General features: G+C 37.0%; 1 protein-coding gene across 1 annotated transcript in view; it reads left to right on the forward strand.

Annotated features, from left to right (window-relative positions):
• Positions 1 to 12: 12 nt before the first annotated feature.
• LOC140629708 (cullin-4B-like) overlaps positions 13 to 13,607 on the forward strand; it is a 63,281-nt gene continuing 49,686 nt past the window's right edge. Inside the window, exons 1-3 of the mRNA XM_072819279.1 lie at positions 13 to 118; positions 2,272 to 2,490; positions 6,203 to 6,318. Of these exons, the coding sequence (XP_072675380.1) occupies positions 2,286 to 2,490; positions 6,203 to 6,318 (321 nt within the window). The 5' untranslated portion in view covers positions 13 to 118; positions 2,272 to 2,285. The remainder of the gene's footprint in view (positions 119 to 2,271; positions 2,491 to 6,202; positions 6,319 to 13,607) is intronic.

A 13,607-nucleotide genomic window follows, 5' to 3' on the forward strand; every position in this document is an offset into this window, starting at 1 on the left:
TTTTAGACTCCCGTCATTTCCGGTGGAGACCGGTTGAAGTCTCGCATCGCGAGACCGTGGGGCCGTGGGGTAGTCCACCGGCGGTCGTTGCTGAGGTAGTTTTCCATCTTTTAGAGAGGCAAGTACTTTGCGCCCCAGCATCCAAAATGTGTAAATTATTACTAGTTCGTTATGCCTTAATCTTGAGAGTAACTTGTTGGTATTTTAGGTCACAGTGGTTAACAGGCTTCTGTCGTTGGCTTTGTAAGTGACTCTTTAAGAATGTGAATATTTATTTTCTTTATTGACCTTGCTTCCATCTTTTCGTTTTCGAGTGAACATCCTATTTTTCTCAGCCTTTCTCCTTTCCGTTTTTCTTTGCCTCTCTCTCTATATTGTGCGCCTTTTCAAGTTTGTTTTTCATTATATCTGATTTGAGCGTGTCTTCGACTCTTAGTTTGCCCGTCCATGCTGTGCCTTTAGTGCAGTTTATACGGGTATTTCACTTTGTATTTCTTAGGTTTCCACAGTTTGGTGTGGTTTCTCTCATATTTACACAAGTTGTTACTTTTATTTGTACATTTTGGTTTTTTATTTATTTATTTATTTATTTTTATGATAGTCACACAGAGAGAGAGAGAGAGGCAGAGACACAGGCAGAGGGAGAAGCAGGCTCCATGCACCGGGAGCCCGACGTGGGACTCGATCCCGGGTCTCCAGGATCGCGCCCTGGGCCAAAGGCAGGCGCCAAACCGCTGCGCCACCTGCGCCACCCAGGGATCCCCATTTTGGTTTTCTTTTTAATCCAGTTTTAAATCTCTGACTTTTTATGTACCCATTTTTTTTTTTTTTATGTTCATCTGTTTCCATTTTTCGATGTCCTGTTTTTTATTTTAATGCTTTTATGTGGTAATCATCACTGGTTTCTTTCTGTTGATGTCATTTAGTTTGTTCATATACGTGTCCTCTCCAGTTCTTGAAGTAGTTTGTTTTTCCCTACTTCTATTCTTTCCCTACTTCTATGTTAGGGAAAAGAGTTCTACAAATATAGAATGTTTACCTTGTGTCTCTGTATCTTCATGACACAAGTACTATTTTATTTGTTTTTTTGACTTTTCATATTTTTATCCCTCAGAAATATAGCCTGCATTTCATTCTCTGAGTCTTTTGTCTTTTCATTTTCTTTGTGTTAATGTCTTTATTTCTTCATGCCTGCTTTTAAAAATGTCTTGTTGAGCTTCTCGTACATTGCACGTTTGTTAGCGTCCACCATTGCTTCCCTCTCTTCCCCTGAATTTCTCTCGTGTTTATCCATATATTCATTTCTATCATAGTTTCTTTATGCCTTTCTCATTATGTGAGTAAATATTCTTTGCCTGATTCTTTTTTCTCTTTGGTTTTTCCCCACCATATTGTACAACCCCCTTTCTTACTGCTTCTACTGGTTTCCCGCCTTTAAACCCTTACTAGATGCAACTTTCTGCCCATGCATCAGTTTTTACTATTTTCTCATTTTCCATCTTATCTCTCAGACTTGCCATATTTTCTGCACCTTTATGATGAATATTTCATGAGAGTCCAGAGCGTTGTGTCTTTTGTGTACCCCTATATCTCATGTGTTCCAAACACCTGAATGGTACACAATAAATAAAAATCTTGTGCTCTGCCTTTCCTGACTTTCTATACTTCATTTCTTCTTGTCTGTTTAATATTTTTTAGCCATTCCTATGGTTTGTCTTTGTCTCTTTTCCTCTCAGGGTAGCTCTTTGTTGCAACAGGTTCTGAAATTTACATTTATGGGTGCCTTGCACTTTTCTTTCTTTCTGAGTCTGTTTCCATTTTCTGTCTGGAGTTTCTTTTATTTATGTATTTATTTTTTATGTATTTATTTATTTTTACCCTTTTACTTCCCGTTTTCTCTTGTTCTCTGATCTTTGTTCTTTCCTTGGTATATATGCCCTCTACACGTTACTCTAAAAAATATTCAGGATTATTTTCTCATTTACTACTACATTACCACTTCTTGTTTCAGTTTTCTTTTTCTTCTTCTTCTTCCTTTTCTTTTTTTTTTTTGACTTTGCTCTTGATTATTTTTCTCTCTTGTTTAGATGGTTATTCATTTTTTCACACTGAGACCCTGGGGTAACAACCAGAGCCAAAGGCAGATACTTAACTGAGCATCCAAGTTGCTGTTATCTCCTGCTGTTCCTAAATTTCCTTCCTTAAGTCAGACTTCTTAAATCCAGCAGACAAAATTATAAACTGGAATTTTTATTTATTTATTTTTTACAGGACTTAATGTGAACATGGCTGAGGAAGACTCATTCTCATCATCTGCTACTACCTCTCAGGAACAAGAACAACTTGAAAACAGAAACTTGATAGTTCCCTCTGTGGCTGCAGACCATCACACAGATGACTTGACTGAAGCCTCCACAACTCTGTCTGGTTTTGCCGGTGTCAAGCTTGGCACAGGCTCTGTCAAGAAATTAGTAATCAGAAACTTTAAAGGTAACATAATGATCATTTTATAAAGATTTCAGTTTTAGCTCCACATTTCCTATTGCTGCTTTTTGATTTTTGAATTCTGAGAGATAAAGTTTTATTTTTTGTGGCACAGGTAAATTTTAGAAGATTTAGGAACATTGCTTTCCCAGCCACGATATAATCGTAACCCGTGACCTTTGGAAATTTGCTCCGTGCTTCACTTTTCTGTTTCCCTCTAAAATACATTTTCAGTTCTCTCTTAGATTTTGAAATACATTCTAGACTTCCAAACCTTTGTAGATTAGTTTCCCATCTTTTTAGTGACTAGATCTGTGTTATAGTGAAAAGTGGTCTTACACAGATAGTCAAAAAAGCAACAATTTAATTATTTGCTGACATAAAATATGTGGTAAAAATAATACACTTGGATGTGAATAATAAAATAATAAATAAGATCTAGTAGTAAGAATAAATGGATTTTATGCATTTAAAAATTTTTGAGAAGGGCAGCCCCGGTGGCTAGGCCGTTTGGCACCGCCTTCAGCCCAGGGTGGGATCCTGGAGACCCAGGATGGAGTCCCATGTCGGGCACCCTGCATGGAGCCTACTTCTCCTTCTGCCTTCGTCTCTGCCTCTCTCTCTCTTTCTCTCTCTCTCTCATGAATGAATAAATAAAATCTTTAAAAAGAATAAAAATAAAAAAATAAAATTTTTGAGGAAATATTAATATAAAAATTAGAGACTCAACAATTACTGAATCAAGTTTTTTCACGTAAGGTTTTTAAAAGTAAATCCTTACATTTGTATTTTTTTATTTTATTTATTTTTTAAGGATTTATTTATTTATTTATTTATTTATTTATTTATGAGAGAGAGAGAGAGAGCGAGAGAGAGAGAGAGAGGCAGAGACACAGGAGGAGGGAGAAGCAGGCTACATGCCAGGAGCCCGACACGGGACTTGATCCCGGGACTCCAGGATCATGCCCTGGGCCAAAGGCAGGCACCAAAGTGCTGAGCCACCCAGGGATCCCCACATTTGTATTTTAAAAACCAACATTTTTGATATCCCATTAGGTTTCTCATTGTTTATACAGTTTAAAGGATGTATTCCAGCCTTGTTACTATCTTTAACTGTGAGGAATTTTGTTTGTTTAGAAATTCTCATATTCACTTCTTGTCTGCTTACAAAGTACAACTCTTGATTGTAGGGAAAATCTCAAATATTACAGAATTTCTGTAGAACACCCCACATTCTGTAGAACTTTTCAAAAATGTTTTTAATATTTTGCCCCCTAGTGGTTTTCTGTTTTATCTGTCTAGAACCTAGTGCATGCTACTAGGTGTATTACGCAGAAGTTTGACTTTCAATTGTTGCAACTGTAAAAAAGCAATCTTTAGGAATATTTCAAATAACATGAATTCATATTATATTCATGCGTCGTTGAATGAATGAAAATTAGGACTTCCAATATCTTTTGGTATATTTCAATATTTGTAGGATAAATTTCAGCAACTGAAATGCCTTGGTCTATACCTCTTGTTTTCGTTTTTTTTTTGTTTTGTTTTCGTTTTTTAGTCGGTATTAGTCGATATTAGTAATTTGATCTGCTTTTTTTTTCATAGTTAAGGTTTAGCTGTATTAAATATCTCTTAAAGTTATTTAAATAATTTTGACTAATTTCACATTCCTACATGAAGGATTTAAAAAATATGCCTTTCTGTTTCACATTTTTAACACTAAAAACAAATTTAGAAAATACTCTAGTGCATTGAGTTGGAAGATTGAAATAGTATTCTACTGTTTTGAGTATCATCATACGGACTTTTGATTTTTTTGCTGACTTTTTTATATGAACTTGTAGATTTGAAGCAACACTTCCTCTTCTTTTCTCATGATATAATTAATAATGGTTTTTAGGCTTTTAAAATAACTCATTCTTTCAGGGGAAATTTTGTATAATAGTAAATTTCTTGAGAGTGAATGTGATGATTAAAAACAAAGCAAAACAAAACAAAACAAAACCTGAGGCACTCGGGTGGCTCAGTCAGATGGATGACCGACTTTTGATGTCATCTCAAGTCTTGGTCTCAGGGTCTTCAGTTCAGGCCTTCATTGGGCTCCATGCTGAGTGTGTAGACTCTCTTTTATTAGTTCTGCGCTTATATTTTTACTGAGGTGAAATTCACTTTACACAAAATTAGACTTTAACTGCTTTAAAATGGACACTTGTGGGTTTAGTAAATGACAATATTATGTAACTACCACCTGAGTCTAAACCTGAGACATTCTTTTAAATATTTTATTTATTTGAGGTAGGGGAAGGGAGATACCAAGAGAATGAATGAAAGAGTGAGTAAGGGGAGGGGCAGAGAGCGAGAGAGAAGCAGACTGGATTCTCAGCATGCTTGAGTGGGGCTCAATCCCAGGACCCTGAGATCATGACCTGAACTAAAACCAGGAGTCGGATGTTTAACTGACTGAGTCAACCAGACATCCCGGATTCTGAACTAAGTAATTTTAATCATTCTCATTTAGTCCTTTGTAATCACCTCAAACTGAAGCCCCATAAGCATAAACATTATCGTTTCCCTGCCCCTTCCTTTTGCTTTCCTATCTCCTCTCTACCAGATGGTCAGCAGTTTGCTTTCTGTCTCTATGGAATTACATATTCTGGATGTTTCATATAAATGAAATCATTCTGTAAGTGTCCTCTTCTGTCTGGCTTCTTTCACATAGTATAGTGCTTTTGGAGTTCATTCATGTTGTGTGGCATGTGTGATAGCTTCATTTTTATGGGCTAAATAAAACTCCATTGTATGGACATTCATGCTGCTATGAACATTTATGTCTAATATTTGTATGAATGCCTGGTTTTAATTCTCTGGCTGTATAGCAAGAAGGGAATTGTGAGGTTACATGGTAATTTTGTGTTTAACTAATTGAAAAACTGCTAAGGTTTCCCACAATTTTATATTCCCACCAGAAATGTACAAGTGCTCCGATATATCTACCTTCTCTCAAAAACTTGTCGTATGCTTCCTAGTAGGTGTAAAGTGGTTTATCATAATTTTACCTACATTTATCTATTTACTTATATTGACTGAGTTTTCATACGCTACTTGGCCATTTGTATAAATTCTTGAAAATGTCTCTTCACATTCTTTGCCTAGTTATTAATTGCATTTATCTTTTTTTGTAGTTGAATTGCAAGAGTTTTTATTCTAGGTGCTTGATACTTATCGGTTGTATGGTTAGCAAATATTTTCTCATATCCTCAGGGTTGTATTTTTGCTTTCTTGGTTTTTCATTTGGTGCACAAAAATTTTTACATTTTAGAGTAATGAGCTCCAAGAAATTTTCTTTTGTTGCTTATACTGTGGTGTCAAGAATGAATCTATTGCAAGATCCAGGATTATGAATATTTATCCCTATATTTTGTACCAAAATTTTGATAGATTTTTCTTTCATATCTATAGTCAGGCCTTTGATTTTGAATTATGTTTTGAATATGTTAGGTAGCAGTCTGTCTTCATTTCTTTAAATGTAGATATCTCGTTGTCCTAGTGTTATTTATTGGAGAGACACATTTTTACCTGCTCAGTGGTCTCCACACACCTGTTTAAAATAAATTTGTTTTAAGTGTATGATGATGTTACATTTCATCATTTGGACACCGTTAGTATTTGGCCATTGTCTCCTAAACATTTGATTCATAATCTTTTGTTTATTTATTAGATAAACCCTTGATACTGGAAAACTACACTGAAGAGGCATGGCAAAAACTAAAAGAAGCTGTGCAGGCTATCCAGAACAATACCTCTGTTCAGTACAGCTTGGAAGAACTCTATCAGGTGTGTGTTATTTTGGGATATATAAATACTCATTACTAGTAATGGAGACAGGACATATATTAGTAATTGTATTATATTTGCTTGCATCTATTTTATCATTATGCATTATAATCAGAGAATCCATCGAAGATTGCAATCATGAAGTTCAGTTTCTGAATTTATAATTGGTAGATTTATTTAGCTGCAGTTATGCTGTGTACACTCTGCTTTATGTATATTCTTATTCTTTGGTTATTTTAATTCAGTTTAATTTAGCAAGATTTTGTGTAAGTTTCTCTTGCTTTAAAAATAATCTAGAATGGCTTTTTATTAAAATTGGAGAGAAATGCATCGAATGACGAATGAACGTCAAGACTATCCAGGACCTTGTAAGTAGTTTACCCCATAAATAGATATTAGAAAGATAACTACATTGTTGAATACCAGTAGTTCTTTCTTTGTTTTATGTAGCATATTTACCTTTTTTCTCCATACAACTTTACATTAGCCCCCCCCCAAAAAATATTTCTCAAAGGAATACAGTAGAATTTTGGAGCTGTTATTCAGACTAATTTTTTTAACTTGATTTACTCTTTTATAACAACATAATCACTATTCATTTCCTTCTTTTTGTTACGATCCTAGCTTCATTCTTTGTGTTTTCTGGACTCTTACAAATTACAAGCTGTTAGCATTTTTTGGTTAGTTTTCCTTTTTACTCAAATCATCTGTTTTATAGGTAGTTGTATACCTTGATCTCATGTTTTAAATTCTCCTATGTGCACAATTTGAAATGCTGAACCTCAGTTCTTTTATATGAATACTTTAATCCACACTATCAGCTGATAGTCCTGATAAAAGCATTTGGCAGGAGATTCTATTCTTTCAGGCCTCAGTTTTCTCATATTTTAAAGTGCTAATAATAACACTGTAGTATTTAGAGCACAGTGTAATTTTGTTAGGTATAAGATGATGTATGATTGAGATAAATCATTTGAAACAGTATCTAATAGAGAGCACCTAAGTAATTTTGAAGCAGTCACTCTTTTTTCTCTAGCTCCTCCTTTGGACACGTGGAATAGTTTTACACTCATATATGCCTTCTGTATATTATATGTACAGTCAGAAAATTATCCTTTTAGAGATATATGTGTATATTTTATAAATAGGATATTACTTATTCTCAATAAGTCTTGTACACTTAAGTATTTGTACTTACTCTCTTGAATGTGAAGTTTTTGTAGTATACATATTCTTTTATCCTTTTTTTATTACAGTGAAACAAACATAAGATATTATCATTTTAGGTTTACGTTTCAGTGACATCAAGTACATTCACTGTGTTGTGCCATTACTAGCACTACCCTAGTTCAAGGACTTTTTTCATTCCCCAGAGGGGAAGCCCATGCCCATTAAGGATTCAGTCTCCATTCCCACCTCACCCGTCTTCTCAATTTCTTTTCTATATGTAGAGAGTTACCTAATCTTGGTATTTTGAATAGTGGGAATTATGCAACAGGCAAGCTTTTGGAACTACCTTTTTTCACACAGTATATATTTTCAAGGTTTGTTTATATTGTATCATGTTATACTACTTCATTCCTCTTATAGATAGGTAAATAACATTTCATTATGTGATACACCACATCTTTTTTACGAGTAATGAACATTTGAATTGTGGGTTGTTGTGAATAAGTCTTCTGTGAGCATTTGCGTGTAAAATTTTCTTTGACTGCTGGCTTTCAATTATTTTGGTTTTATATGGTGAAATGGAAGTGCTAAATCATGACACAGTTCTATACTTAAGTTTTTGAAGTATGGTCTAATTGTTTTTCACAGTGGCTGTCCCATAGTACTTTCCTGTACATTCGCTGTGAGGGAATGTACAGGATCCAGTTTTTCCACATCGTCCCTAACACTTGTTATTTTACATTTTTTCACTGTAGACATCCTAGCAGACGTGAAGTGGTACTCATTGTGATTTGCATTTTCTGAATGACAGTGACATGAAACATCTGTCTTCTCATGAGCTTGTCTCCTTGTGTGTGTCCTTTGAAGATTGTTTGAAAATGTGTTTTTCAAGTCTGCCTTTTATTAAACTGTATTTGTCATTTTGTTAAATTGTATGAGCTCTTGATATATTCTGGATGCTAGACTTTAAGATATATTGTTTGCAAGTATTTTTTTTTTTTTTTTTACCATTCTCTGGATTGTCTTTCTACTGTTTATGAGAAGAGATTTTTGAAAGTGAAATTTACATAACAAAAAATTAACTTTTTCTCGTTTCAGAAGAAGTAAAATTTAGTGATTCATCACTTATATATAGTGTTCCTTCCATCACATGCCCTCCTTAATGCCCATTACCCAGTTCCCTTATCGTCCCACCTCTCTCCCCTCCAGCAACCCTCAGTTTGTTTCCCAGAGTTAGGAGTCTCTCGTGATTTGTCTTCCTCTCTCTTTTTTTTTTTTTTTTAAAGTCTTTTTTTTTTAAGATTTTATTTTTTTAAATTTTATTTGTTTATGATAGTCACAGAGAGAGAGAGAGAGGCAGAGACACAGGCAGAGGGAGAAGCAGGCTCCATGCACCGGGAGCCCGACGTGGGATTCGATCCCGGGACTCCAAGATCGCGCCCTGGGCCAAAGGCAGGCGCCAAACCGCTGCGCCACCCAGGGATCCCTTCCTCTCTATTTTTATCTTATTTCCTCTTCCCTTCCCCAGTATTGACCAGTTTTGTTTCTTAAATTCCACATAAGTGAAATAAATGGAATTTGTTTTTCACTAACCTGTTTCACTTTGTATAATACTCTTTAGTTCCATCCACATGATTGCAAATGGCAAGATTTCATTCTTTTTGATAGGAATAATATTCCATTACAGGTATACATCGCTTCTTCTTTGTCTTTTCATCTGTTGGCGTACATTTGGGTTCTCTCTGTAGTTTGGGTAGTGTTGATAATGCTGCTGTAAAGATTGGGGTGCATGTGTGCCTTTTCAAATCAGCATTTTTGTATTCTTTGGATAAATGCTTAAGAGTGCAGTTGCTAGGTCATATGGTAGCTCTCTTTTTAACTTCTTGAGAAACCTCCATACTGTTTGCAGCAGTTTGCATTCCCACCAGCAGTGTAAGAGGGTTCCCCTTTCTCCACACCTATGTCAGGACCTGTGGTTTCCCGTGTTGTTCGTTTTAGCCATCCTTACCATTGTGTTTTTGATTTGTATTCCCTGATGCTGGAGTGACGTTTAGAATCTTTCCATATGTCTGTTGGCCATTTGTGTTTCTTTCTTGGATAAATGTCTTCTTCTATCTGTTTCTTACTTAACTGGATTGTTTATATTTGAGGTGTTGATTTTGTGCAGTTGTTTATAGATTCTGGATACTAACATTTTTACTGGTATATAGTGTATTTATAATGTTGTATTGGATAAGCAGTATCTTACTAAATTTAATTTTTATCACCCAGATGGAAATTAAACAGTTACATTTCAATTTTTATTCCCCACCTGTGGCCAACACTGATTTGGTTTCAATTTTTTAATTTCATTTTTAAGGATTATCTTGTTCAGGATATTTCATATAAATGCAGTTAAATAGTATGTCTCTCATGTCAGTTTTCTTTCAGTTGGCATTATGTTTTTAAGATTCAGCTATGTTGTGGCATGTACCTATACATCATACAGTATACATCATACATATACAGTATACATCATACTTTATTAGACTGAATAATAATTCATAATATGGATGTGCCAGAATTTATTTACTCACTCATCTCTTGATAGAGCTATGATCCCATTTTTGATTGTTGTAAATAGTGCTTTTATGAACACAAATGTACGTGTACTTGTTTGAGTGGGGTTCTCAATTCATTTGTGTATACCTAAAGGAGAATTGAGAAATCATGTGATAATTCCATGTTTAACTTGTTTAGAAGCCGCAACATTTGTTCCTCAGTAGATGTACCACTTTACATGGTATTGTCCATATATATGAAGGTTTTAATTTCTCCACACCCTTTTCAACACTTTTTTTTTTAGTTCTGTTGATAATAGTCATCAGAGTGGATTTTAAGTAGTTCACACTGAAGTTTGATTTACATTTCGCAAATGACTAATGATGTTCAATATGTTTATATAGGCTTGGGATATTTGTATATTTGATTTTTTTGAGAAATGTCTATTAAGTACTTATATTAATAATATCACCTTAATAAAAAATGAAGTACTTAATAGACATTAAATTTAACATAACAAAATTTCCCATTTAAAAATATGCAGTTGGTTTCAGCTCAGTCATAATCTCAACGTTCTGAGACATTGGGCTCTGGCTCAGGGCAGAATCTGTTGAGGATTCTCTTCCTCCTCTTCTACTTTCCACCCTCTTTGCCTGTCCTTCTTCCATTGCACATGCTGTTTAGATCTGGGTTCCATTCATATATACTGTTAGAAAAAGTTCCAACTTTGCTTACATGTGGTATCAATTCATTTAACCGATTATTCTCTTCTTGTTGAGTGGTATTAGTATCCTTGCCAAGTACCAGTGGAATTATGGATGTATGTGTGTATTTATAGTGTATTTCTGGTTTTTTTAGCTGTATGCCTGTCCTTATTCCAAAATTATACTCTTTTGATTATGCTAGGCTTTATCATAGCCTAGGCTTTATTGCTTTTCCTATTTCCCCAGACTCCTCCTCAGATAATTCTAATTGGCCTTAATTTCATGTTTGCTGATTTTAACTTCAGCTGTTATTTTCAGCTTTGGGTTTTTGCTTGTTCTTATGATATATTTTTATTGAAATTCTCCATTCATTGAGACGTGATTTAGCTTGTTTCCTTTGGGATTTTTTTTGGCCAAAATATAAAAGTCATTTTAGCATATGATAAAATGTATTGATTGTGGTAAGTCCAAGTCTTTGCTCCCTTGTGGGTAGCTTTCGTTAATTTCTGTATTCATAGAATGGGCCATATTTTCTTTTTCTTAAGATTTTAAATATTTATGCATGAGCGACAGAGAGAGAGAGGGGGGGGGGCGCAGAGACACAGATAGAGGGAGAAGCAGGCTCCATGCAGGGAGCCCGACCTGGGACCCAATCCTGGAAGCCTCCACCGAAGCCGCCCCCGCCCCCGCCCCCGCCCCCCCCCGCCCCCGCCCCCACCCCGCCCCCGCCCCTCCCCTGCCCTCCCGGGGCCGCGCAGCCCCCTATGCGCGGAGCCTCCGCCTGAGCCGCGCAGAGCCCCCGCCTGAGCGGCCGCCTGAGCGGCTGCCTGTGCTGCTTCCGGGCCGCGCAGCCGCCTCCGCGGAGCCTCCGCCCGAGCCCCTCCGACCTGCTCCCGGGTCCAGCCATGCGCGCGCTGCAGCCCTTTAGGGAGCTCGGCCACGGGTTGTGGGGCTCTCCCCGGGGCTCAGGTGTCTGTTAGTGTCCCAGGGAGCCTGAGGGCATCCCCGCCCTCCAGGGATCCTGCTCTAACGCCCGGGAAGATTGTTGAAGCTCCTGCTTCTCCAGGCGGGGCTTTCCTGTCCTGGGGACACTCACCCCGGCCTTAGCCCGGCTCCTCCCCCTCGGATGCCTATGGTTTCTTTAACCCCCTCCTCCCCCCCTCCCCCCCCCACCCCCCGCGTCTTCCTACCTTGATAGAAGCGTGAACTCTTCTCACTGTATCATTCCGACAGTTCTGTCTAAATCTCAGGCCGAATTCGTAGATTTTCAGGACTTGAAGGTTATCTAGGTAATTTGGTGGGGACAGGTGACTTGAGGACTCTACTCTTCCGCCATCTTGCCCCATGCCCCCACAATTTTTTTTAAAGTTTTAAAAAATTAAGTTTTGGTTAATTATCATACAGTGAAATATTGGTTTCTGGAGTAGAATTCAATGATCCATCACTTAAATACACCAGTGCTCCTCACATCAAGTGCTGTCCTTAATGGCTATCAGTCATCCAGCCCATTGCCACCCATCTCCTTCCATCAACTCTCAGTTTTTTCTTTATTACTAAGAGTCTCTTATTGCGGTTTCCCTCTTACCTTTTGCCCCATCCCGCCCCCCCCGCACCCCCCCCCCCCCGTCTTCATATGTTTTGTTTCCCAAGTTCTACATGAGTGACATCATATGATATTTGTCTTTCTCTGAACTTATTTCACTTAGCATAGTGTGTTCTAGTTCCATCCACATAGTTGCAAATGGCAAGATTTCATGTTGTGATGACTAAGTAATATTCTATTGTAAATACACCAGTTTATCCACTCAACAGTCCATGCACTTTTGGACCATCTCCATAGTTGTGCTCTTTCCATAGCTTGGCTTTTGTTGATAATACATCAGAACGCAGGTACCTCTTAAAATTTGTATTATTGTACCTTTGGGTAATAGTGCAGTTGCTGGGTCACAGGTTAGTTCTGTTTATAACTTTTGAGGACCCTTCATCGTATTTTCCAGAGTGCCTGCACCAGTTTGCATTCTTACCAACAGCATAAGAGAGTTCCTGGTTCCCAAATCCTTGCCAGCCCCTATTATTTCTTGTGTTAATTTTAGCCATTGTGACAGGTATGAGGAGCTGTCTCATTGTAGTTTTGATTTGTATTCCCTGTTAATGAGTGATGTTGATTGTCTTTTGATTTGTCTGCTATCCATCTAGGCATCTTCTACTCAGTTCTTCTTCTTCTTTTTTTTTTTTTTGCAAAGTTATTGAATTTATTGTGAGGGACATTAAAGAAATTTCCATATATCATAGAAACAGTTTACCCTTTCATGGCTTCATTTTCTTTCTTTTTTGATTTTTTTAATAATAAATTTATTTTCTGTTGGTGTTCAATTTGCCAACATACAAAATGACACTCATCCCGTCATTGACCCCCTCAGTGCCCGCCACACATTCACCCCCACCCACAGCCCTCCTCCCGTTCCACCACCCCTAGTTCGTTTCCCAAAGTTAGGAGTCTTCATGTTCTGTCTCCCTTTCTGATATTTCCTACCCATTTCTTCTCCCTTCCGTTCTATTCCCTTTCACTATTCTTTATATTCCCCAAATGAATGACAACATATAATGTTTGTCCTTCTCTGATTGACTCATTTCACTCAGCATAATACCCTACAGTTCCATCCACGTTGAAGAAAATGATGCGTATTTGTCATTTCTAATGGCTGAGTAATATTCCATTGTATACATAAACCACATCTTCTTTATCGATTCATCTTTCGATGGACACTGAGGCTCCTTCCACGGTTCGGCTATTGTGGATATTGCTGCTAGAAATATCGGGGTATGGGTGTCCCGGTGTTGCATTGCATCTGTATCTTTGGGGTAAATCCCCAA

The sequence above is a fragment of the Canis lupus genome (assembly GCF_048164855.1).
Source record: "Canis lupus baileyi chromosome Y unlocalized genomic scaffold, mCanLup2.hap1 SUPER_Y_unloc_10, whole genome shotgun sequence".
Lineage (NCBI taxonomy): Eukaryota > Metazoa > Chordata > Mammalia > Carnivora > Canidae > Canis > Canis lupus.